Source organism: Podarcis melisellensis, assembly GCF_964234715.1.
Source record: "Podarcis melisellensis genome assembly, chromosome: 8".
NCBI classification, from domain to species: Eukaryota; Metazoa; Chordata; class Lepidosauria; order Squamata; family Lacertidae; genus Podarcis; species Podarcis melisellensis.
The window spans coordinates 51,673,751-51,698,517 of NC_138540.1; the positions used below are offsets into that span (position 1 = coordinate 51,673,751).

A 24,767-nucleotide genomic window follows, 5' to 3' on the forward strand; every position below is an offset into this window, starting at 1 on the left:
CAGTCTGGTTTTGCACAACAGGTTTCTAGTAGGTTGTTGTTGTTGTTTTTGTCACATGTTTGTTCTCGGTAAAGAGGTTTGGTCACCATCATTTGCCTGAACACAACACCTTACAGCAGGGATAGCCCATTTTAATTTCACAAAGCAAAAGTGGAGTATTGATAGCTGTGAATGGTGTCCTGGAAAATATCACAGTTTTCATAAAACAGCAAAGGAGTGGAGAGGAAAAAGGAGTGATGTATCAGGAGGGTCCTTTCAGGGAAGTATTTTGAGGCCTAATGTGATTCTGCCTCTGGAGCACTGTTGCCTCTCCTTATGATAAGATTTTAAAAAGAAACCCATAACTGTTTACTTGCAATTTAATTCTGAATATATCCTAGGCAGGCTGTTGAACATTGTTGTGAATCTTGGTTTCCCTCTGCAAATCTCCTCTCTCTCTCTCTCTCTCTCTCACCCCCCCCCCACACCACCCTTGCTATAAACCCTTCTGAGGCAGCTGACAAAACAACCAGCAACTAATCAGCATAATGTATCAAATGAACAATGAAATAAACGGAGCAGGACTTCTGAGTAGGCATGGGGTTGACCTTTGATTTCGTTCTCCTTTAAAATGTAAACCTTCCCAGTTAGCATTTTCCAGTATGATACAAAAACTGAAGCACAGTAATCCTCCAAAATTTGCACTTTCTAAAATTTTGCATTGCAGCTCTCCCTTCAGGCAATGGATACAAAAAATACATATGCTGCAGTAAAGTGTGCATAAAAATGCATATATTAGTGGATATATTAAGTGGCTATAATAGCATGCATTAAAATTCATTATATTAAGAAAAAATGTTTTGCAAAAATGTTATATTAGGCCGGATTGCATACAAGCATGTGTATATTGTGAGAAAGTCAACAAAAATGCTGATGAAATTTCATGAGGACTTCATTTTTTATAAAAGTGGAGGACTGAAATGTGGAAAAATGGGAAACTCAGAGAAATAGAAGTTGACAATTTCACCCATCACTAGAAACATCCAATCTTCAGCAAGGTCGGTTTCAGAGAGGGGTGTACGAAGCAGTCTGGTTCTTACACAATCTATTTCATTATACAAATCAGTATAATACTGATGAATTTTCAGGAGGACCGGGGGGGGGGGACTGAAGACTGATGTGGCAATCTGGAGAACTGAAATTAAGATTGGGAAATGGAAAATTGAGAGAAACTGAAATCGACAGATTCCTCTCATCCTTGGTTCTTAGTTACAGGGCCTGGCTTGTGTTGGCACCTCTCATGAAAGAATGCACACAGAAGGTTTCAGCTTCATTCTCCAACATCTCCAGCTAAAGGAGAAAATAGCAGGCCTTGGGAAAGACCCGCATCTGAAACCGCAGTGAGGAACCGCTAGCTAGAACAAGCAATCCCGAGTTAGAGGGAGCTGCGTTCTGGCTCCGCATGAAGCTGCTTCATATGTTCAACTCAGTCCCTTCCTCCGCTTAGTTTAGAACAGCCTGTCTCATATCAGCCAGCCACTGCCTATTTCAGCATTGCCCCTTGGGGATTCCTAATCGGTCCCTCTTCTCCCTTGTTTAATTACTTCAGTGTGATAGACTTGCTTTAAAATATGACGGCGTCTCTTGTCCAAGTTTGCACTTATGTAAGAGGCGCATGAAGGGCGACTGTGGAAAGGGAAATGCTCCAGCAGCTCCACAGCCATGGCTCTGCGCATTACTCACACAGCGATACATCACCCCTGCAAGCCTTCTGGCCGGGCTGCCTCCAGGGTGCCAGCTTAGGCACCTTATTTAATTGCAAGTCGAGTGATTTAAAGCCGACTTTCCCCTCAGGATCAAAATGAGAAAGCTTCGGTTTTCTCTGGAAAAAAGACGAAAGAGAGCAGGAGGAAAGCATCTCCCCCCCCCCGCCCCCCAAGCCTGCATAGCTGTTAGGGATGGATATAACAAAAAAAAATTCCTTCCAGTAGCACCTTAAAGACCAACTACTGGAAGGGAATTTTTTTTTGTTTTGACTATGGCAGACCAACACGGCTACCTATCTGTAACTGGAGGGATGGATATATATATGTTTGTCTATATAGGCATATATGTGAATGACTGCAAATCATGCCTCAAAGGCTTCGCAACTGGGGAGCAAATGAGGGAAGGGCAGAGAGGCAAATGTTTTATTTCTAAAGCAAATAATATTTATTCATTTGTGAAGCCATTCATTTGCCTTCAGGGGTTGGGATTCCTGGGTTTTACCTTCGTTTATATTGCTTGAAATGTTTGCCTGTTGTAGAGACAGGGGATTAGGACATCAGAAGGAACTTGCTGGAGACCCATCTAGCATCCTATTCTGACAGACCAAAGGCCTCCAAGGGAAGCCTGCAAGTAGAATCTGAGTACAAGACCACTCTTCCTTCTTTGGATTCCTAGCAACTGGTATTCAGACGCACACTGCCTCTCACACTGAAGGTAGTATTCTCCTTGAATTTGGCCAATCCTCTAAGAACACTGGCACAGGAACATTGATTGGCAGGAATTACGGTGTGGGCTAGCTCTGTGTTTCCTACCCTGATCAAACCACCTGGCAGAAAGAGTTCTGGAAGCTTGGGACGTGTCTCCGTGAAGAGGCCCACCTCTCGTTTTGAGAAGCAAATCTGCAAATCGTAATTAAAAGAAGCAGCAGCAGAATGCAATGCCCTGAACTTGGCACCAGTGGAAAAAGCAAGCATTAGATCTGAAGGCCATTTGCTGCTGCAATGAATCATAGAATTGTAGAATTGCAGAGCTGGAAGGGACCCAAAGCACCATCTAGTCTAACCCCCTGCAATGAGATCATTTACAGCCATGTCATGATGGGTTTTCTGGCCTGAAGCATGACGTGCCAGTGGCTCCAGGCCCAGTTGTGGCTGAAGAATGAACTTTCTCCTCCCATGCCCTTTAATTTCTCGGCATAGCCATGATTTGGAGGAGGACCAGGCAAACAGCTGCTTCATTTGCTGACCTTCAATGAGTGCTCACTTCGCCAGGCTCAGCATCTCAAAAGTGGGGCTGGAAATGGCACTTTGCTTGGAAGAATCAGTTGTGGATCCTCTCCAGCCTCGTGGGCAAAAGATGGCAATGGCACTTAGTTTCACCCCATTTGCCTGTTATTTTCATTGATGTACTAGATGCCAAACTTCAGCTGATTAACTTCAGCTGATGTTCTTAAAATACATATACAGTGGTACCTCAGGTTAAGTACTTAATTCGTTCCATAGGTCTGTACTTAACCTGAAACTGTTCTTAACCTGAAGCACCACTTTAGCTAATGGGGCCTCCTCCTGCTGCCGCGCGGCCGGAGCACAATTTCTGTTCTCATCCTGAAGCAAAGTTCTTAACCTGAAACACTATTTCTGGGTTAGTGGAGTCTGCAACCTGAAGTGTATGTAACCTGAAGCATGTGTAACCTGAGGTACCACTGTAAACTGAAATTTGTTACCAATAATTTACTTCCACTCTTGCCAGCCTTTTTCTGCATTTTAGATTGCAACCTCCTGGGGCAGGGACCTGTTGGGAGCTTTTTTGGTTCTGAACTGCTGTTAAGCACCAAATACCTTGGTGAAACTGTATACATAAACAGTAAACAGATAAAGGTGCCAATCCGAGGCATACGTAAATGAAAATGAATTCCTTAAAAATGGCAATCCATTCATATACATTAATGTGTTTCTGACTGGAGTGGCAGAAATTATGAAAGCTTCCCCAACCTTTTATTAACAGTATTTTCCCCATTACATTCTCAAATCTATCTTATGGAGGGTAAAAAGTTGTGATTCTAAGGCTGCAGTCCTATAGCCACTTATCTGGGAGGAATCTACATAATTCAGAGTATACACATATAAGATTTCAAGACTTTGAAGTAGATCCTACAATAAACCACACCAGATTCTTATGACAATTTCCAAAAGGGTAACGTGTTAGCCTGCTGCAGCCAAAACAATACAGGATCTTATGACACCTTAAACATTAACTGATTTATTGAGTCCATGAAAGTTTATGCCACAATAAACCTGCAACTCTTTATAGCGCTGTAAGTTTTGCTGCTTGGGGAAGACTCGTCATTGCCTATTGATCTGCTGTTGAATTTGCTTTAGAGGTAGTCAACATAAAAAGAAGCCTGCAGCTGGATCAGGCCAAAGCTGATCTAGTCCAGAATCCTGTTCTCACAGTCACCAACCAGATCATAGAATCTTAGTTGGAAGGGTCCCCAAGGGTCATCTAGTCCAACTCCCTTCAATGTAGGAATCTCAACACATAGTCCCCCATCCAGTTTGAAACCATACTGGACCCTGCTTAGCTTTGCAAATGTGCCAGTAGTTTTACTGCTGCCCACAAGTAGGACCTATGTGCAACAGCACACATTTCATTTATGATTCCCACCAACTGGTGTTTGGAGACCTGCTACCTCTGACAGTGGAGGGAGAACATAGTCATCATGGCAAGTGGCCATTAATAGCATTATCCTCCATGAAATTGATCTATTCCTCCTTTAAAGCCATCCAAGCTGCTGGTCATCACTACATCTCTTGAGAGTGAATGCCAGAGCTTAACTATGCACCATGAGAACAAGCCACTTTGCATGCCGAGTGAGGACCATCCATGAGATCTCTGTGCTGAAGTCACTGTAGTTGCCTGAATTGCTCTGTGCATTTCTCCAGCAAGCCTCTTTCATAACACTCCCATCACAGCTCTTGATGAACAACATTCACCCAGTGATTATGATGGGGAACTTGCATTATGAAATGGTAATGCCGGGAAGCATCCTTTGGTATTCAAGCTGGAATTCAAAGCAGAGGTCTCCTTGATTCTTGAAAACAAACATCATTGAGATGCATGTGGGTCTCCTGCTCCTCCTACAGAACCCATCCCCCGATCAAGGTTGGCTTGCTATCCAGAGGACATTTAATATCCAGCTCAAGGCAAAGAGACCTATTGCCAGAAACGACATACTGAGGTTATTATGACTGACATCCAGATGCAAAGCGACCTGATGGAGAAGGCAGCGCTCTTGCTTTGCCAGCTCCACTTCCATATGAAAAGTGGATGCAGTGAGCTGTAATTGCATAGGTGCAGGTAGATGAATAGAATGTTAATGGGCTGAGGCTGAGGGTGGGTGGAATACAAAGCTGCTGCTACAGAAAGCAGGCATTCAAATGCAGTAGAGCAAGAGGATCTCAGGAAGGTGATGGGGCTCTGCAAACACTCATGTTCCGCTTTTCTGTCAGGGAAATATGTGTACAACCAGTGCTTCCAAGGGAGAGGTGGCCTGTGGCAAATGACAGGATAGCACTTGCTGGAGAAAGTGGATAGAGAAAATTTTTCTCCCTCTCCTGTAATGCTAGAACTCAAGGCTGCCAATGGAGGTGAAAACTGGATGATTCAGGACAGGCAAAAGGAAGAACTTGGTCACACAGTTAAACGATGGAATTGGCCACCACAAGATGCAGTGATGGCCACTAGCATAGATGGCTTTAAAATTCATGGAGGATAAGGCTTCAAGTCAGGGTGTCCTTTGCATGGTATGGAGAATGTAGCTAAAGAAGAGGTTCTTCTCTCTCTCCCATAATGCTAGAATTTTGGACATCCAACAGAGCTGAATGTTGCAAAGTTCAGGACAGATAAAATAAAGTACTTATCCACACAATGCGTAGTTAAACTATGGAACTTGCTCCCACAAGAGATAGGCCCCCAACTTGGATCGCTTTAAGAGGGTGATCCATGCAATATCCTGCTTCCAAACCATTTAGGGCTTTATAATAACCGGCACCTTAATTTGTGCCTAGAAGGGAACTAAAATAGGGCTACCATAAATACGGAATTTCCTGAACATTCAGCTATCGGGTGAAAATCGCTGAAATGTCTGGGAAAATCCAGACATTTGACAACCCATGTCGGAAGTGTAAATTTCCTTAAAAATAGCTCAAAAACTTTTGTGTCCGGAGTTTCGCTTCTTGAAATAAGCTGACCCTAACTAAAAGTCAGTGTAACTTGCATACAACACTTTGAATAAATGTACTGTGATTAGTGTTACTTGCAGGTGTTTCACTTGTGCCTGTGCTCACGCGCAGGGTGTGTATATTTTTTCCCCATTTGCAATCCAAAACAGGCACAAAATCAGGAGGTTTTCTTCAAGGCCCTAGAGAGTGGCTGTATGCTATTGGTGGGCAGTTTTGTAGTTCACAAGGTGTTCTATTCCTTGCTATCATGATGATGACAGTAATGTATTTTAATGTTAACTGGGCTCTGTCGATTAATCAAAATAAGACACCAGCTTTGCCCTCATACTTACAATCTATGAGCCAAACTAGACATGACACACAGTCCTGTCTCTCTTTCCCCAGACAGTTATTATATATACTGTATACAAGAAAAGCAGCCTTGGAGGCTGCAGTGAGGACTAGAAAAGCTGGAGGTGGAGAAAGAGGCTGCTTAACATAGTAACAAAAGAAGATGCCATGTACAGTGGTACCTCAGGTTACATACGCTTCAGGTTACAGACTCCGCTAACCCAGAAATAGTACCTCGGGTTAAGAACTTTATCTCAGGATGAGAACAGAAATTTCACAGCGGCAGCGGGCGGCCCCATTAGCTAAAGTGGTACCTCAGGTTAAGAACAGTTTCAGGTTAAGAACGGGGCTCCAGAACAAATTAAGTTCTTAACCCGAGGTACCACTGTATTGAGTCAACCCATTGGTCCTTCTAGCTTAGTTTGTCAAGGGCAGTTTTATTCCACTCTCCAAGTTATGCTTGTGGCCATTCAGTGGGGATTAATTCTATGATATCAATTTTTGTGTCGTGTGAATGGGTCTGTATGGAGCAGGGACGGAGGCACAGATTATAAACCAGGAAATGGCCTCTCCTCCCCAAGAAACAGGAAGCTGCTCCTCTTCCCCAAGAGGGGGCCCTTACAGGGTTCTCAACAAAATGTGTGTCTTAAACTTGTGCATTAAACATCCTTTGTCCCTGGAGAGTTGTGTAGTGGATGAATAATGCCTGTCCCAAAGTGAGATATAGACTAAGCACTGCTTTAATCACACACATTAATCTCACACCTAGCCCATGTTCAGCAGCTCAGATAAATGACTCACAGCAGATTAAATTTGCCAACAAGCAGGTAGATGAAGATGGGTTTACCTGGTCTTTACCCCCACCATGAGATCATATTTTGTAGCTTGGCCTTCTCCCCCCAACCTTGTACCCTCCAGATGTTTTGACCTGTCATTCCTATCAAGAACAGCCAGCACAGCTGGAAATATGAATGTCAATCTTATCCCGGCAGATTTTTTCTAATATCAATCTCGCCCTTTAATCTAGGAGAGAAGCAAGCCCCCCCCCACTTTCTGGTTCTGCTAAAAATACAGACAGTTCTTGTTTATTATAGGTATAATATTAAATACAAATACATTCCATGTTTGCTAAAGGAACCAGCATATAAACAGATGCATACAACAATGCATATCACTGTATAAAAATGTGTAGGTATGAATATATGTATAAAATTATGCTGCCTGGGGTATGACTATTTTACGCATATAACACACTTTTTCAGATACCGTAGTTTCGCATACAATTCGTTGGTTTTTTAAAAAAAACCTGCATGAGTGGCGTTCATACGTAGGCGCTCAATGCAAGGGGCAGGACAATGCAAGTAAAACTCATTCAAGTCAGAACCAGCCAATCTGTTTTTAAAGGATGGCCTCCAACTTGGATGACTTGAAAAGATGAATTAATCGTGAAGACTATTGGTGGCTACTAGCCATGGTGGCTATGCTTTGTCTCCACCATCAGAGGCAGTAATGGGCTTCCCCCAAGCACTTGGTTGGCTGCTGTGAGAATAGGATGCTGGACTAGATGGGCCAAATCACTCATTAAAAGTCTCCTAAATCCCCATGTTGCTCCCAAGACAAGCCAAATTTGCTTTCATGCAATCAGAGCTGGAACCTTGTTCTTTGAAATAGCCCTCTGCGCTATAGAGGTTTGGTACTATACAAGCAAAAACTGTCTAAGTTGCTTGGTCCTAAGTGGGTGATAAGGGCAGTTATACAGCATGTACTTTTTCAAGCCTTGAACCCCGTGATATTTGTTTTAAAATATACTCCTGGCAATGAAGGCCCTTTGCCTGCATTTTCAAAGCTACTCTCTCTTGCTTATGAAGTCAGGCCTCGTTATGAGCCTCACAGGGATGGCATATCAGTAGATGGGTTACTAAGAAGACAGTGCAAAATTCATTTCTATTAAAGCTCCCCCCCCCCCACACACTCTGTGGCAAGCCTTTAAGCCTCCCTGTTGCTTCAGCATTCCAAATTAGGGTCTGAAAGCAATTCAAGGGGGGAAGATTTTAATCTGAATTCTACACTGCGAGATAATCAGCGGTTAAAGTGCTGAAAGAGCGATATTAAGGCTGATATTCCCTCCTCACCCCAACTAAACTTTCCTTTTCTTTTTTGCATCTTAGTGTTTCATCACACCCTGCTGATGCCAGATAGAGGGGCTGTTTATTTTTTTAGTTTTTTGGAGTGGGTAGGAGTTGCTATGGAGACCAGTCTTGAGTGACGTCCCCTGCAGAATTACTCAGTGGGCTGTGTGATTTAATTGAAGTCATCAAGCTTGGAAAGCACTGCATTTAGGCCCCATTACATTTATTGGTTGCTAATCAGTTTTCTGGGCAAATTAGACACCACTTCTCTCCACCCACCACAAGTCTAATCAGGCAAGTATCTGTGGCTGGATCAGGATCTGTGCTAAGGGACCTGGTGCTTCTTCTTTTAAAAGTGCAGATTGGATTGTGCAGACAGGAAAGGCAATTCCATACTTATGGGTCACTACAGAACTGAGATGAAATGCCATCCCACCCATTTTCACAGCCCCCAACCTGAAATCCCAAAGAGCTGCTGCCAGGCCGCGTAGACAATACTAGGTTGGATGGACCAATGTCTTGACTCAGTGGTCCATGCTTGAATGGGAGAGCATTGCCTTTAGTTCCTTGCTGAAAGAGTCATGGCTCAGTGATAGAGCATCTGCTCTGTGTGGAGATGGTTCCAGGTTTAATCCCCAACATGTCCAGGTAGGACCGATGGAGATGCCTGCCTGAAAGCTTGCAGAGCTACTACTAGTCAGTGTAGGAATGAAAGCTGAGGGGTCAGTTGTGGAGGAGCTGAGGAAACCTTCCAGCTCTATGATTCTATGACTCCCCCCCCCCAAGGATTTCCCCTAAGTTCTTTGGGGATTTTCTGTGCCTAGCTGTAGGTCTTCCCTTGAGCTGTGGGGGAGTTTGTCCCAGATCTTCTGTGCTGAAGTGGATCGGTCTCCCAGGCAACAGCTGAACTGCTGTACTATCAAACACTCATCCCTGTTGCCAGCAGTCATTTAAGAGCATCCTCCAGTCTACAGAACAATGACAATGCATACCTTTGAGCCATTAAAAGGCACCACGCAGTCCACAAAGCAGGAAAGGAGGAGGAGAGCACTGCTGGATCAGACCAAAGGTCCATCTAGCCAAGTGTTCTGGTCAAGCAGGTGCCTCAGAAGCTCACAGGCTAGACATGATATAATGATTATCATCCTATCCAGTTCCTTCTGCTGTAAAAGCATAGAAAGCCGCGTTTTAACAGGCCAGATCATTGGTCCACTAACTCACGTATTTTGCTCCCCCTACATTTTGCCTGTGGCTCTGCCCACCACTGGCACCCCCAACTCCAGAAGCTTACCCTTGAGGGAATGAGGTCCTTGGGCTGGAAAAATAATTCGCCATCCCCGCCCTACATACCACTCCTTGTTGCTGTAGCCTCCTAACCTACTTCGCAGGGTTGTGAGGAGGATCAAATGAGGAGGGAAAGTACTGGCACACTTGGTAGGGGCATGGGGGAGGGCCTTCTTGGTGGCTGCTCCCAAACTTTGGAGCTCCCTTCCTAGAGAAGCTAGACTGGCTCCTTCCTTGCATTTCCACCAACTGGTGAAGACTTGCTTGTTCCAACAGGCTTTGGGGAATTGACTGCTTTCAAAGGAATGAGTTTTAATAGTGCTGTGGTGTTTTTATTATATGTATTTTAATAGATATGTGTTTATATTTTAAAAAATTATATTAGGGTTTAATTACTTTTTAATGATTTTCTCCTTCATGCTTTTAGCTTTTTGTATTTTATCTGTGATTTGTATTTTTACGCATAAGCTGCCTTGAGTCCCCGTCAGGGGAAAAGGCAGCATCTGTTAATGCCCCAGCCAAGGCCCACCTCCAATGTCTGATGCAATTTTGGCATGACCACCACCATCTTTAATTACTATTTTTTTTCTGGCCCAGTCCCCAAGAAGTTTCAAGAGGTATTAGTTAGCATGAAGAATCAAGCAGGAGTAATATATTAAAAAAAGAACTTCTTTTAAGCAAGCTTGCATTATTTCTGTTTTAAACTGTTCTTAACATTGTGTTTTCAATTGCTGTAAGCCTGCCCTGGGATCCTAGGGTGAAGGGCAACTACTAATTTTGATAAGGGTAATGATAGTAGTCTTCTCCCATCTCTCACTGATATGCACCCAGGTAAAATTCTAGATCATTATCAAAGGTAGAAATCTCCTTGTACTCTGGAACCTATTGATAATTAAGCACATTAGGCTCCCCATTATACTCTTGTACACCTCATTAAACACTTCACAAGCAAGGCATCTGGGGATACAAAATCTCGCTGATCAGGGTGGAATTAAGGAAAGTGTTATTGCCATGTTACTTTCCCTTAGCATCCGACCCCCTAAGAAAACTAATCATGTCTGAGTTCTACAACAACCACCATCCTTCTTTCAACAATGCTGGCCTCAGATGATTGCTCAATGTGCATTTAATTCAGTTCAATTTCTAACAAAGCACTCTTTCTGTCAGGACCGAGAGCCCTCTTAGAATCCATGGACTTGTGAGGAAAGTGCAGAGCTGGTCTTTACCGTCGACATCCCTTCCTCTTTTGCTGCCATTGACCCAGAGCACCAACGCAAACATCCCTTCTGCCTCCATGCAGATCAGTTAAACAAAATGCCCACAGAGATGAGATTTATTGAAGTATAAACTAAATTACAACAGCTGCTATGAAGCAGGTGACTTCACCAGACCCAACAGTGTTTTGCAAAAACAGCCAGTTCCATTGCTCTTCTATAAACAAGGCTCTGTGTGGATTCACTTGCCTGTCCTACTGATCCCCTGTGCCAAATAAGGACATGAAGGTGAGATTTGTCTACTTTCAAAATATTTAACAGGGTGGGTGGATGAGGCTTTCCTCACATGCTGCCCAGTATCCAATCTGCAGTTATATCTGTGGATCTATATCTATCTTTGCGTATGTGTGTGTACACACACACACACACACACACACACACAAACACTATTGCCATGATCTAGTTTAATAGAGCATACATACTTGTGTGCCACCAGAGGTCTTGTCATTTGTGACATGGTGGCAAGCTCCAATTTTCCACTATTTATTATTATTATTATTATTTTGCTAGCTAAGGGGACACTTGGCACAGTGCATTCTGCTGGGCCCCTTTCCTGGTGCTCCGCTAGGTGAGTTCCATTTAAATTTCCCATGACATCTCTAATCCAATGCTACTGTAGGGCATTTAAATGGTGGCTGTCTGACACCAAGTCCTGGGCAGCAGTGGGTGGGTGGAGGTAACACCATTACAAATCTTTCTCCCTTCCTCTCATCTTCAGCTGTGCTTTTATATTCCACCTTTTCTCTGAGGAGTTCAATGTGACATACATGGCTCTCTCCCTCCCCATTATTTTCTCACACCAACCCGATGAGACAGGTAAAGCTGAGAGATGGTGATTGGCCCAAGGTCATCCACTGAATGCCATGGCCAAATAGGCAGCTGAACCCTGGCCTCCTAGACCAATGCTCCAACCATTATGCCACATTATCTCTTTGTGATCAGAAGAGAATTGAGGATCCTTCTCCCCTGCTGTCTTTCCCACACTCAGATCGTTGCATAAGGAATTCCCTCTTTGTCTTCTTATTCACATGGATGTAGGTTGTTTCAGTGAATGCAAAAAACATCGACCTCAGCTGCACTGAGAGGCTGGTGGAATTATTTCACACACTGGAAGGGGGTTAGTGTGCTCGTGTGTGAAAGGAAAACATCTTTGATTGGGCTTTTGTGGTTGTTGTTTTTATCAGGACATGTGGAGTCCAGAGAAAAGCAGTTCCTCAAAAGGCCTCACCACAGATTTCACTCTCCCATTGTGGCTTCTGCAGATCACTTGCACAGCTCCGTGTTTTACTTAAAAAGAGATTGCTTTCTTTCCACTGGGACAGTTTAGCACAGAAGAAAAAAGGAATGTAAACATCTCTATTTTACGCTAAATAAACCTTCTGTGCTGCCCCTAGCAAATAAATAAAAAAAAATACTGCAGAGATTCATGATCTGGCCCTCCTGGCTGTGGTGTCCAATGCAAAACACAATCCTTGGCAAAGAATATCTTGTGGTCACAAGGCGTCATGAGGAACTGTTTGGCCTCTCTGTGCAAGCAGCAGAAGGAAATAGTGAATGGTTATTTGCTTTGCAATGTATATCCCACTTTCTCTGGTTAAAACAACAAGGTGCAATGTTTAGCTTTTAAATGGAATAATCCAAAGCTCTAGTATGAAGTAGGAACCCCATCAAAAGGAAGAACTGCTCAGCCTCTACTAGATGGTTTTCTTCTTCCCCTGCCTTCCGCTATGCTATACTGTTTTTTAAAAAAATGTAAAACTTGAAAGCTTCATTATCATCAGATTCACCCGCCATCGTAAGGAGAGTCTGTCAATTAACCCTGGTTCTCTGAGAGATAATGTCATCAGTTCTACTCTGAAAAATGGCCTGGAGCTGTCCTCCCTACTCCCATTCTCATTCCTCTTCCACTATATAACTGGGGTCAAGTTTCTTCAAACTGAATCTGCCAGACATTTCTCAGGTTCAAGGCCCACTGCTGATCTGATTCCTAACACCACTGTAAAAGAGGGATAGGGAATCTGTGCTCACCCCAGCAATGTTGTCAGACTACAATTCCCATCATCCCTGACCATTAGCCATGCTGGCAGAAGCTAAGGGCAAAAATGTCTTCAGGGTCCCTGCTATTCCATCTATGCTGTAAGAAACATGCTGGGCTTGAAGTGGTCTTGAGAGAAAGAGACATTTGCTGAAAACAGCCCAGGCGTGCTGACAGCCAAAAGAGGATCTGAATCCAGCTTGACAAAGTAAAAATCTAATGAACCACTGGCCCGAAGAGGTTTGTGTTCATAGTCGCATTGCTTGGCCAAAAAACGCTTGCGTTTGAAATGTCCCCAGTGCGTGTATAAATAGGTCCAGAGCATGAAGCTCTGAGTTTCATTTAATACTGGACATGTGGCTCAGCCTTCCTGGCTTCATTCCATTCAGCAAAGAATGATTCGACTATTTGGGGATTTTCGTTTAGAGATGAGTCTGGCAGCAAGAATCCATGGGAGAGCATCTCCTGCAACTTTATGAACACATATTTGAAATACATTTTTATAGCAGCACTCAATTAAATTGACAGCTTGTTTACTGTCGACTCTGGTAGCTTATGGGCTGCCCGAGTGGCATATTTGGAGAGGGTTGAAAATTGTTTGATTTAGCTCTTAAGGGCTGAAAGGAAAGGAGTAAACTCTGAGAGCAAAGTAGTGTTGGATAGCTTCAACGCTTCTTCCCTGGCGTGACAGTAAGTGAGCGGCAAGCTAGGCAACCAGGCAGTCTTGGCTATGATGGCCCCAACTAAGCTTAACCTGGATCTGGAAGTATATTGGGTCATTTGGTAAATATAGCTCAACATAGGAAGCTGCCTTATACTGAATCAGACCATTGGTCCAAATATCTCAGTATTGTCCACACTGATCAGCTGTGCCTCTAAGGCAGGCACTGTTCTCAGCCTTACCTGAAGATGCCAAGGGTTGAACATAGGACTTTCTGCATGTAATACAGATGCCCTTCAACTGAGCTAAGGCTGTCAGCCCACATTTTTTTCCCTCTGGGGAAGGTGAGAAGAGGTGAGAGAGATTTCCAAGACTTCATTCCTTCATCAAAGGCACACAGGAAGTGAAACTAGGCCCCCACCATCGCCAAAGAACCAAAATGGGGGGATTTGTTCACGTCACGCATTTAAGGAACACCTGATACACATATAAAGCATATCACTTCCTCCGAAGAACTCGGGGGACTGTAGTTTGTTAAGGGTGCTGGGAATTGTAGCTCTGTGAGGGGAAATTACAGTTCCCAGGACTCTTTGGAGAAGGTTTCGTGCTTTAAAAGTGTGTTGAACGTTCTTTCAGTGTGAGATGTGAACGTGCTCTAAGTAATATCTATTTGTTTAAAGAATGGGTCAACTGCCTGCCATTTGAAAATATTGTGGTGGTGTACAAAAAAAGAAATAAAAACAAAACACAAAGTTAAAACAGTAAAAAAAAAAAATTAAATCCATCAATATAACCAAACAAGAACAATATCCAACAATGCTCATAGCGGCTTACAACAAAGGAAACAGGAACACATTTCAAGCAGCACAAAAACATAATAGCGTAACAATAAAATAGCAAATACAAGAACACAAAAAACACATTTCAGTACTGTAAATATAAAAGGTTACTTCAGATTACTTAAGCAACATGCAGCATCCAAAAGCTTAAAGATAAAACAGAAACAGGTAAAAACATAGAAGAAACAATCATTAAGCTGAGATATAAATTTAATAAACAATGTAATGTATTTCTATTTAAATTATAGTAATTTGAAAATTTGCACCTATGCATATACACTAGCCTATGCAATCTTTTCTGCTGTTTTGGGTGGCCAATGAGCAAGTAGATACCCTGAAACATCTGGAGGGCCCCACGGGTTCCCCACTTGATGGTTGGCTAGGAATCATGTTCTCCTCCCACGGAAATCTCCTTGTCTCCGTCCTCCTGAGATCTGAAATTGTGCCCTAGTTTGGGGGGGGGGTTTAAAACAGCCCCAAGAAATCTCATTTTTCTGCCACATCACCCAATACTGAGCCAAGCCATCCAGTACAGAAACTAAGATTGTAACCAAAAGTCAGACTCTTTTGGGAATGCTTTGATTTCTATTCTACCCTAAAAGCTTTTCTCAAAGGGATAGTTATGGATCTTTTTAATGTGGAGGGAATAACCCTGGGAACTGTCTTTGGCTGCTGTGGCTTATCTTATGTGGGTAGTTTAAAATAAAAATAAAGAGTGGGAAAGGGAACCTAGCTATTACATGCAAATCGAAGCTCTTATATTGCATTCAACTATTCCCACTGGAAGCACATGCCGTCTTTTTGCAAGGGGTGCATGATGAGTCCCTTCTCCATTTGGTATCTCCACACCCTGAAGGACCGTATGTTGTTTACCCCAGAGACCAATTACCCCTGGTCTGCTGGGTAATTACACAATCAGGCTGGGGTTTCTTCAAAGCATGCTAAGTACCCAGTGGACTGCTAAGAGTTCTTCATGGTTGTTCCATTCTCTTGGATAATTATGGGATTGGGCACAGAGCTCATGTTACCTTGGTACACTGGACCAAGAAGGCTACATTTAGTTCAATTTCATTACTGCATCCCTCTGCCATCTCTAAAATTCAAATCTACCCTTCCCAGACCCTTTGGCATTATTTCTTAAGATGAATCTATATTTTAATTGGTTTTTGTTTTTTTAAAGCACCCATAGGTCTTCACAGTCTACCAAGCAGAGCCAGCTGTAAATCCCATGCAGGACCCTTTATTATTTTATTAATAATTTATTATTTATACCCCGCCCATCCAGCTGGGTTTCCCCAGCCACTCTGGGTGGCTCCCAACAGAATATTAAAAACACGATAAAACATAAAAAACCTCCCTAAACAGGGTTGCCTTCAGATGTCTTCTAAAAGTCAGATGGTTGTTTATTTCCTTGACATCTGATGGGAGGGCTTTCCACAAGGCAGGCGCCATTACTGAAAAGGCCCTCTGCCTGGTTCTTATTCATTGAGCATTTGCAGTCTCGTGCCCAGCATTACTTAGGCATTCTAAGAAACCAAAAACAACACAATTTTGAAATCATTAGTTAAAATCCGTGCAGGTTTGAAAGGTTCAGTCTGGCACCTTGGTTCAAAATGGCTCCAAACTGTAACCAAACCTAAATGAAAACCTGCTCCTTGATTTCAGGAACCATCATGCTGCATTTGGCTAGGCTATCTTCAGATGCAGAGTGAACGGACAAACAAACAACTTTCCAAACTATTGCAGGGTTATAGTCAACTAACTTCTAGTTTGAGTAGACCCAACAAAATAAATAGACCTAAATTAGTTGTAGTCATTAAGTTCCAAGTAAAGTCTTGGTTGAATACAACCCCTAGTAGATTCATCCTGATTTACTTGCACAGAGTTTAGATTATATCTGGTATTTACTGGTGCCCACAGTTAGAATTAAAAACAGAGGCACATTCTTAGCCTTGTGAGTTTGTTCCACAGTCCTTTAACTCCTGTGTCCCCTCCCGGTTATTCCAAGGGGGTCTTCATTTCCACAGCCAAATTTAAAAGGGGAAGGGGCACATTTTTGTTGCCATCAATAAACTGCTGGGGATCAGAAATAAATTGATGCTGATAGACTGTAGGAAGATCCCAACCTACCTTCTGCTCTTCCCTAAGGTACACGCCTGCACAACAACCCAGTGAGGTAGGGTTCAGCTGAGTGTAGCTAAGATTAATCAATAAGCTTTGAGGTTGGGTAGGGATTGAAACTTAGTCCAAGTGGAACAACCACTGTCACAACCAGTGCCGGGTTTACGTATAAGCTAAACAAGCTATAGCTTAGGGCCCCACTCTCTTGGGGGGCCCAAAAAAATTTAAATGAAAAAACCCTGGGTGTACATTTCCAAAATATAAGATAAAAAACAAATCACTTTGATAAAATACATATTTTGTTATGTGCAAAGGGCTTTAGATACCTATTAGGTCCATATATTACCATATAGCATATATTCAACACACACAAAAACAGCGACAATTTGTTGTTGGCAAAGGACAGCTGGACATATAAAGGGCCCTATTACCTTTAGTAGCTTAGGGCCTCATCAAACCTAAATCTGGCCCTTGTCACAACATGTGGTTTGTGGAGCAAGATGTGCTGGACTGTGCTGTGCCACATCAGAACAGCCCCCCTTGTAAAATATAAATGAAGCTATCTTCCCAACCTTCATCCCGCTATGTTCATTTTCTACTTGTGGGGAGTGTTTTGCGTTGCTTGCCAGATTGGCTTTTTCATCCTCCACAGCAAACTGCTGTTTTGCTCCACTGAGTTTTGGTTTAACTTCTTAGAGAAAGTTGTCTTAACACACATTCTCATTCAATAGCATTTAAAGCTGTTTGCAAACACATTAATTTCCAAAGTCAGGCACATAATAGCTTAGCTTCTGAGCGATGAACCACAGGCAGAAGCTCAATTAGTGGCATTACATTCCTTAGCCATTGGCCGTAGCAAATTTAGAAATATACAAATGTATAAACCACGTCACAGCAGATTTGGCCAATTTGTTACGCAATTAAACAACCCACACACCATATAAAAAAACATAATCCTATGCATTTCTGCTCAGAAAGAAGCATTCCTGAATTTCGTGAGACTTACTTCTAGGTAAGTGTCTGCATAGGCTTGCAGCCTCAGACATTTCCCTTCCCCAAACAACTAAATGTTTCCAGTGCAATCCTAGACATGTCTTACTCAGAAGTAAGTCCCATTCTGTTCAGTGGGATCTCCTCCCCGTTAAGTGTACATAGGACTTACATCAGCCACAGACAGGATAGCCAGTGGCCAAGGGTGACGGGGATTGTACTCCAAAAACATCTAGAGGGCCACAGGTTCCTCACCCTGACACCTGAGGCTTCCAGGGGCCAGATTTGGCCCTCAATGCCTCTCTATCCATCCCTTGTGATTCTCCCCAGGCCACATCCCCCGCCCCCGGGCCTTGCTTTGCAGCCTCCATCTTTTGCTTGAACTGTGATCGTTCCTCTTGCTCTCGCCTGGATGGAGGATGCTGCAGTCTGTGTGTAGAAATCAACACCTGGCTTTTGTGTTTCTGTACAAAGGTAACTCCACCCACTTTTCTCTCTGGCCCCACCCTCCACTGGCACACAGCCCCCATTTGGGGCATGTGTTGTGTGATCTGCAATGCAACTTGCATCCATGTCAATGGCCGGAAGACCCTCAAGTACTGCTTGATTTACCTTGTTCTGCACAAAGAGAATTCTCACGATCGTACATTTTACAGTTCCGGGGGGGGGGGACATTTTCACCAGCACTTCACAATGTCTCAGGACCACAGTATATGCTGCTTCCTGGAATTATCCCTTTTTCCATCCTTTTCTTGTCCAGTCCCTAGATTTCTCTGCTGTTTCAAGCCTGATTAGCTTAAGTGATAAAATGCAAGACACACATAATGCTGTCTAGGAAGAACCTGCAGATAACTGGCAAGTTGCCTTTGCTAAGAGGTAGGCAGACCTGAGATAAGAAGCAGTGGTGGCTCAAGCGGAGATGGTGAGAGAAAGAGATTATAAAATCCCCTCCAAGCTGCCAATGCAGTCTGACCACCACACTTTTAAAAATTTGAGGCAAAGGTTATGCACAATAAAAACTCTGTGGGCAGAGTAGAATCTGGAAAACCTGGGATCAAGTCCCCACTAAGCCCACGCGAAGCTCACTGGGTGACTAGTTTTTCCCCTTGAATATTTCAGCCTAAACCTACCTCAAAGTGTTGCTGTGAGGATAAATAGGAAGGAGAAAACCTCAGAGTGGGGTGCAGCTTCATCACTTCCTGCTTGCCAGTGCTGGAATACCCAAGGTGACAGTCAGCAATAGCAAGGAAGAGCAGACTCAGTCCCAGGGTGCTGTGGAGGTAGGCAGGGGGCACGTTCTTAGGGCCATGGGCCTCAGCAAGTGCCTGATGATGCCCAACCCTGTGCTGTCCCTGGGACTTGCTGATTTATTTGTTATCACATTTCCATCCCACCTAAGAAGCTGCACTGGACAGAAGGAAAAGAGAGAGAAACCATGTAAAGATGTAACCGTTTCAGAGATTTCAAAGTTCCAAGGACATGCTCTGATCAGGATACAGCTCACAGTTCCTTTCAGAAATTCTCTGCTTCATCCCACAACTATATCTGGTGGTAGATCAGGAACCCAGACAAATCTGTAACTTTTGACCACAAGCTTAAAGCAAAGATCCAGGTCTCTTCCAAACTCCTGTGGAGCAGCCCCTCTGCCTCCTTTTCCAAACTGACTTCTGGAATAGCAGGTTACTGAGTATGCTTCACTATTGTGGAGAGAAGGGCAGGAGGGGCTCTGTTGCTTTTGCAATGTCTTCTCTTCTTAATCATGGGAATAACAGCATGGGTTATCTTTGCACTCATTGGCCAAAACACAAGAAGGCAGAATGAGGTGTGCTACTTTACATGGTCTTGGATAGAATACTGCCTACATGTTTTCCTTTATACCTCTATAAAAGCTTACATTTTTTCGTGAAAGCTGAATATTCAGGGAGGGGTATGAAATATTATTGAGGAGGTCAGGACCGCACAGGACCTTTATGGCTGCAGCCCTCAGTTTGTATGGTTTAGTGCAGGTATCGCCAACCTTTTTGGGCCAGGAGGCTGTTTGAGAAAGTGCCCTGGGCACCAGTCAGAATATGGCTGCCATAGGGTGTGTGGCAAGATACATTTCTAAAAATGCAGAAAAAGAGACAGGGCCACAAAAAGTTGTGAGCATGCCTCCCCACCCAATCCTTGGGGAAAAGGCACCTCTATCAACCACCATCACACTCACTCTCTGAGAAAAGTGCTTTGCATTGCTCCTCTGTCCCAAACTGGTGGGAGGGTGGGTGTCCAGTGAAGTGTGGGGATGCCTGAGGGTGCATGTGCAATGGAGGAGAGGCTGAACCAGTGTAAACAGGTACTTGGCAGGAAAAGCAAAGAGTTACTCATGCATTGTGGATTTTTGAAGAGATACTTACTGAGACCTTTTGCAGGCCATAGGAGATGCCGGTGGCCAGACTGGTGTGTGGAGGTATCACCCTGGAACCCTTGGTTGACTGTTTGTGGGGAATATTACAGCTTTATAATTCTGATAGCTCTTCTCTTCAGTGGACACCTCTGAACATGAGCATTCTTGTTCTTTTTGTCTTCGCAGGTGAACTTCTGCCATGGCTTCTTGTGATGAGCAATGATACACTCTGAAGTCTACAGAGACCAAACATCCAAAGGAATGGTTGCTTCGCTTCCTTCTCACTGTCGCGAAATGAAATGGTGTTCCTAAGGTGATAACTGCTTCTTGCAGTCTAGAAGACACAACTTCGCTAGGACATTTTGTTTTGTTTTGTTTTTGTCTGCAAACGCACATTCTGATGGCTGGCGGGCGGTGATGACACCATGTAGAAGGTCCTGAAGGGGTGTCCTAACTGAGTTGCAATGGTTTTATACACTTCCCCATTTCCAAACGGCTTTCTGTCAGCACTGCACTCTTTCTCCTGGGGCTTGATCTTCCCATGTTATTGGCTTGGAGACAGGCTTATAGCCTCCTTTGTGCCTACCACCTATGAGAAGCGCCAAAGGGGAGATGATCCGTGCTACTTCCATGCTCTGTGCATCATCATCACCACTCCAATTTATCTGGCGCTGCTGGTGGTCTCTCTGCCTTTTGCCCTGATTGGCTTCCTGCTCTGGTCCCCTCTCCAGTCTGCCAGGCGACCGTACGTCTACTCTAGGCTGCAAGACAAGAGCCAGATCCATGGAAGCACCTTGCTCACGGAGTGGAAGGCCGCCAGCAATGGGAAAAGCTTCTGCTTTGGCAGTGCCAATGTCTGCCTGCTCCCAGACTCCTTGGCAAGATTGAACAATGTTTTCAACACACAGGCCCGTGCTAAGGAGGTCGGGCGACGGATACGGAATGGGGCTAGCAGGCCACAGATCAAAATCTACATCGATTCCCCCACAAACACATCCATCAGCGCAGCAAGCTTCAGCAGCCTGGTCTCTCCTCAGGGCGGAGATAGTAATAACCGCGCAGTCAATGTGGGCATCAAGAGGACAACCTCGATGGAGTACAAAGGGGACAACTCCGGCTCGAACAACAGCGAAGATGGTAGAGATGGCAAAGCTGGAGGAGATACCAATGAGGGCGAAGACGGCAACACGTGCATTGTGCGCATAGGTGGAGAGGACAATGGGCACATTTCAGACCTGGAAGCGGATGGCACTGGTGGCCAAGTCAATAACAGCAAGGGGCCAGCAGACCGATCACCAGAATCTGAAGCCGAGAGCCTAAAAGGCCAGACGCCAAACCATAAGCAGAAAGAGGGGGATTCTGGGAGCCTAGATAGCTACACTGCCTCGCGAGAGTCCCTAGTGAAGGTGCGTGCCGCAGACGGCCCTGTGGACCAGAGCACTGTCAACAGCAAGCTCCTTTACAAGGCCTCACTGATGAAGAAGACCTCCTTGAGAAAAAAGAGAAACACAGACGAGCTCTTTGACCACGAGATCTCCGCTTTCTTCCCTGCCAATTTGGACTTCCTGTGCTTGCAGGAAGTGTTCGACAAAAGAGCGGCTGAGAAATTGAAAGAGGAGCTCCACCATTACTTTGAATACATTCTGTACGATGTTGGGGTCTACAGCTGCCATGGCTGCTGTACCTTTAAGTTTGTGAACAGTGGCCTGCTTTTTGCCAGCCGCTATCCAGTTATGGATGCTGCTTATCACTGTTATCCCAATGGAAAAGGAACAGACGCCTTGTCTTCTAAGGGGGCCCTGTTTCTCAAGGTAGGTCTCTTTCTATATAAACTGATTCGGGGACCTTCTGGTCTGCAAGCAGGAAAAGTGCATATATGTGTGTGTACTTAGCATGTCTAGGCCCCTATGCAAATACAAAATTTGTGGTGTGCGATAAAGAACACCCTGCTTCGTTGGAACATAGAAAGCTGCCTTATACCGAGTCAGACCATTGGTCCATCTAACACAGCATCAAAATGAATTGGACCTGTCCCAAGTCCTGGGAGTGGCCCTTATCCATTTTGATACGGCCTGCAAATGAGAACATCCTTATGGGCCATGATTTTGGATCTTCTCTTCTCTAGCTCTTTGATATCATTTCTTCACCATTTTGTGTGCAAAGAACTTTACAATCCCTAGCTCAGTGAACTTTGCAGCCCTGGGGAGGTGGGTTGTGGTGGCTCCCACATGGAGAGCTGAGTGTTCCTTAGGCAACCCTTGCCAAGATGCTTGCCAGAATTGCCTTGCTAATTGGCAACCGTAATCATTTTGCTTTTATTATCTGCTCTTTTTGCATTTCATTGGCCACTAAGCTCACTCCCTTACATCCCCAGGAAGCACACAGACAGATAGATGCTTGCTAACTGAGGGTGACACGCCATGCGTCTCATGAAGTGGAAACTTCCATTGTGATCTTTTTTATTTTTTATTTGGATTTTTAATACAGAGACAAAACACACACACATCCCACCCACCCCTTCCCTCCACCCCCCAGTTGTACAACTTTCGTACAAATCTCGACATATAACTAAATACCTGGTGACTCACCCCTTCCACCCTTTTTCTGGTTTCTTTATTTATCTATTAAATCACGTATTCCAAATTTTTAATCTTTGAATTTCTTCCTTTGTTAAATTCTATTAACTCCTATTCTGCTGGATTAACTCAAGACCTGCTAGGTTATTTCCTTGTTTATACTGGTTCTTAAAATATCTAATAAACATTTCCCAATCCTCCTTGTTTTCTTTATCTTCCTTTTCTCTTACCCTATTCGTTATGCCTGCCAATTCAGCATATTCAAGCATTTTAAACTGCCACTCTTCCTTGGTGGGTACCGTATTCGTTCTCCACCTTTGTGCCAATAAGATTCTAGCCTCAGTGGTGGCACATAATAAATTTTTGTTTTTTGTTTTTTAGAGACTTCTGTTGTTACCATTCCCAAAAGGAATGTCTTGGACATTTTTGGGAAGGTTTTTTTTAAAAAAAAAAAATATCTTTTTTAATTCATTGTGAATTATTTCTCAGAATTCCCTGATTACTTTACAGGACCACCACATGTGGAAAAAGGGTCCCTCTAACTTCATTGCATTTTCAGCATTTACCTTTTTCTTTTTAAAAACATTTTCACTAGTTTGGTAGGTGTTAAATACCATCTGTGGGTCGTTTTCATCATATTTTCCTTTAACGTATAACACACCATAAAAATGATATTTACTGTCCATAAATTCTTTAAATTTCTTATAATATCCTGCTGACTGACCATCTGGCCCTGGGGATTTTCCTGTCTTAATTTGACTTAGTGCCCTTTGCATTTCCATCATTGATATTGGAGTATTTAATATATTTGCATTTTCTTCTGATATTTGTCCAATTTACATTCTTCCAAATACTCCAATATCAATTCTGCATTTTCTTGCTCCTTCTTACAAAAGTCAATGTAGAAATTAACAAATTTGTTTCTTATCTCTTTTTGACTGATTATGGAGGTTCCATTTTTTTACGGACTATGAATTATCCTTTTTTTCTTTTTCTTCTTCAGTTGCCAGGCCAATAACTTCCCTGGTTTATTATGCAAATTCAAATCTTTTTTGTTTCATCGCTTTAATTTTCCTTTCTATATCCTGGTTAATTAGCATAAAGTACTGTGCTTGTAATATTTAATTCCTTGTAATAGGGTGGTGCTGTGGTCAAACCACAGAGCCTAGGGTTTGCCGATCAGAAGGTCAGCAGTTCGAATCCCTGCGATGGGGTGAGCTCCCGTTGCTTGGTCCCTGTTCCTGTCAACCTAGCAGTTCAAAAGCACAAAGTGTAAGTAGATAAATAGGTACCACTCTGGCGGGAAGGTAAACGGCGTTTCCGTGTGCTGCTCTGGTTCACCAGAAGTGGCTTAGTCATGCTGGCCACATGACCTGGAAGCTGTCTGCAGACAAACTTCGGCTCCCTCGGCCATTGAAGTGAGATGAGCGCCGCAACCCCAGAGTTGTCCACAACTGGACTTAACGATCAGGGGTCCCTTTGTTCTTGCTATGGAACGAAACACAGCCCTGCCCAGGAGATGGATGTTTTAGGAACATAGGGAACCATTACATTGGACCATTGGCCCATCTATCTCTGTATTGTCTACATTGACAGGCAGGAACTCAGACAATGATCACTTCCAGCCCTACCCAAGGATTGAACCTGGGCCCTTCTGCATGCAAAATCCTTTATCACTGAGCTACACTCCCTCCCCATCCAGGTTTATGTTGCCAAAATTCCACACACATATCCTTTCATTTAGGCCTTTCCCAGCTCTAATTGCCCAGTTGAACTGCTTAGTAGTTGCCTTTTTTAAAAGTTTCTTGAGCATTTTGACTTTCTGCTATATGGGATATTTTTAGTTGATATTATTCATAGTTATTTGCATCAATGTATTATGTTTTAATGTATTATTTAGAGTTTTGACTTTTTTAATGCAAATGGTGTTGAGATTTTTTAAAAATAGTAAATTGATTAAATAAATAAATAGTCCAGAATGTGTGAATTAGGGCAGCTTGCTTTAAAGTGCAGACTGAACAAAATTCTGAGTGGTGACCATCTTTTTAGAAGGGATTTTTTTTTCTGGAGCAGTGTGAGAATAGACGAAGAGTTCTAGCATTAAAAACCTCCAGAGGCTTCCTGAACATTTTTGGAAAAATATTCTAAGAGTTTGGAA

At 43.5% G+C, this 24,767-nt stretch overlaps 1 protein-coding gene across 1 annotated transcript in view; it reads left to right on the top strand.

Moving 5' to 3' along the window:
- SMPD3 (sphingomyelin phosphodiesterase 3) overlaps window positions 1-24,767 on the top strand; it is a 116,062-nt gene that overhangs the window by 64,578 nt on the left and 26,717 nt on the right. The window contains exon 3 of the mRNA XM_081920328.1: window positions 20,220-21,844. Within this exon, the coding sequence (XP_081776454.1) occupies window positions 20,498-21,844 (1,347 nt within the window). The 5' untranslated portion in view covers window positions 20,220-20,497. The remainder of the gene's footprint in view (window positions 1-20,219; window positions 21,845-24,767) is intronic.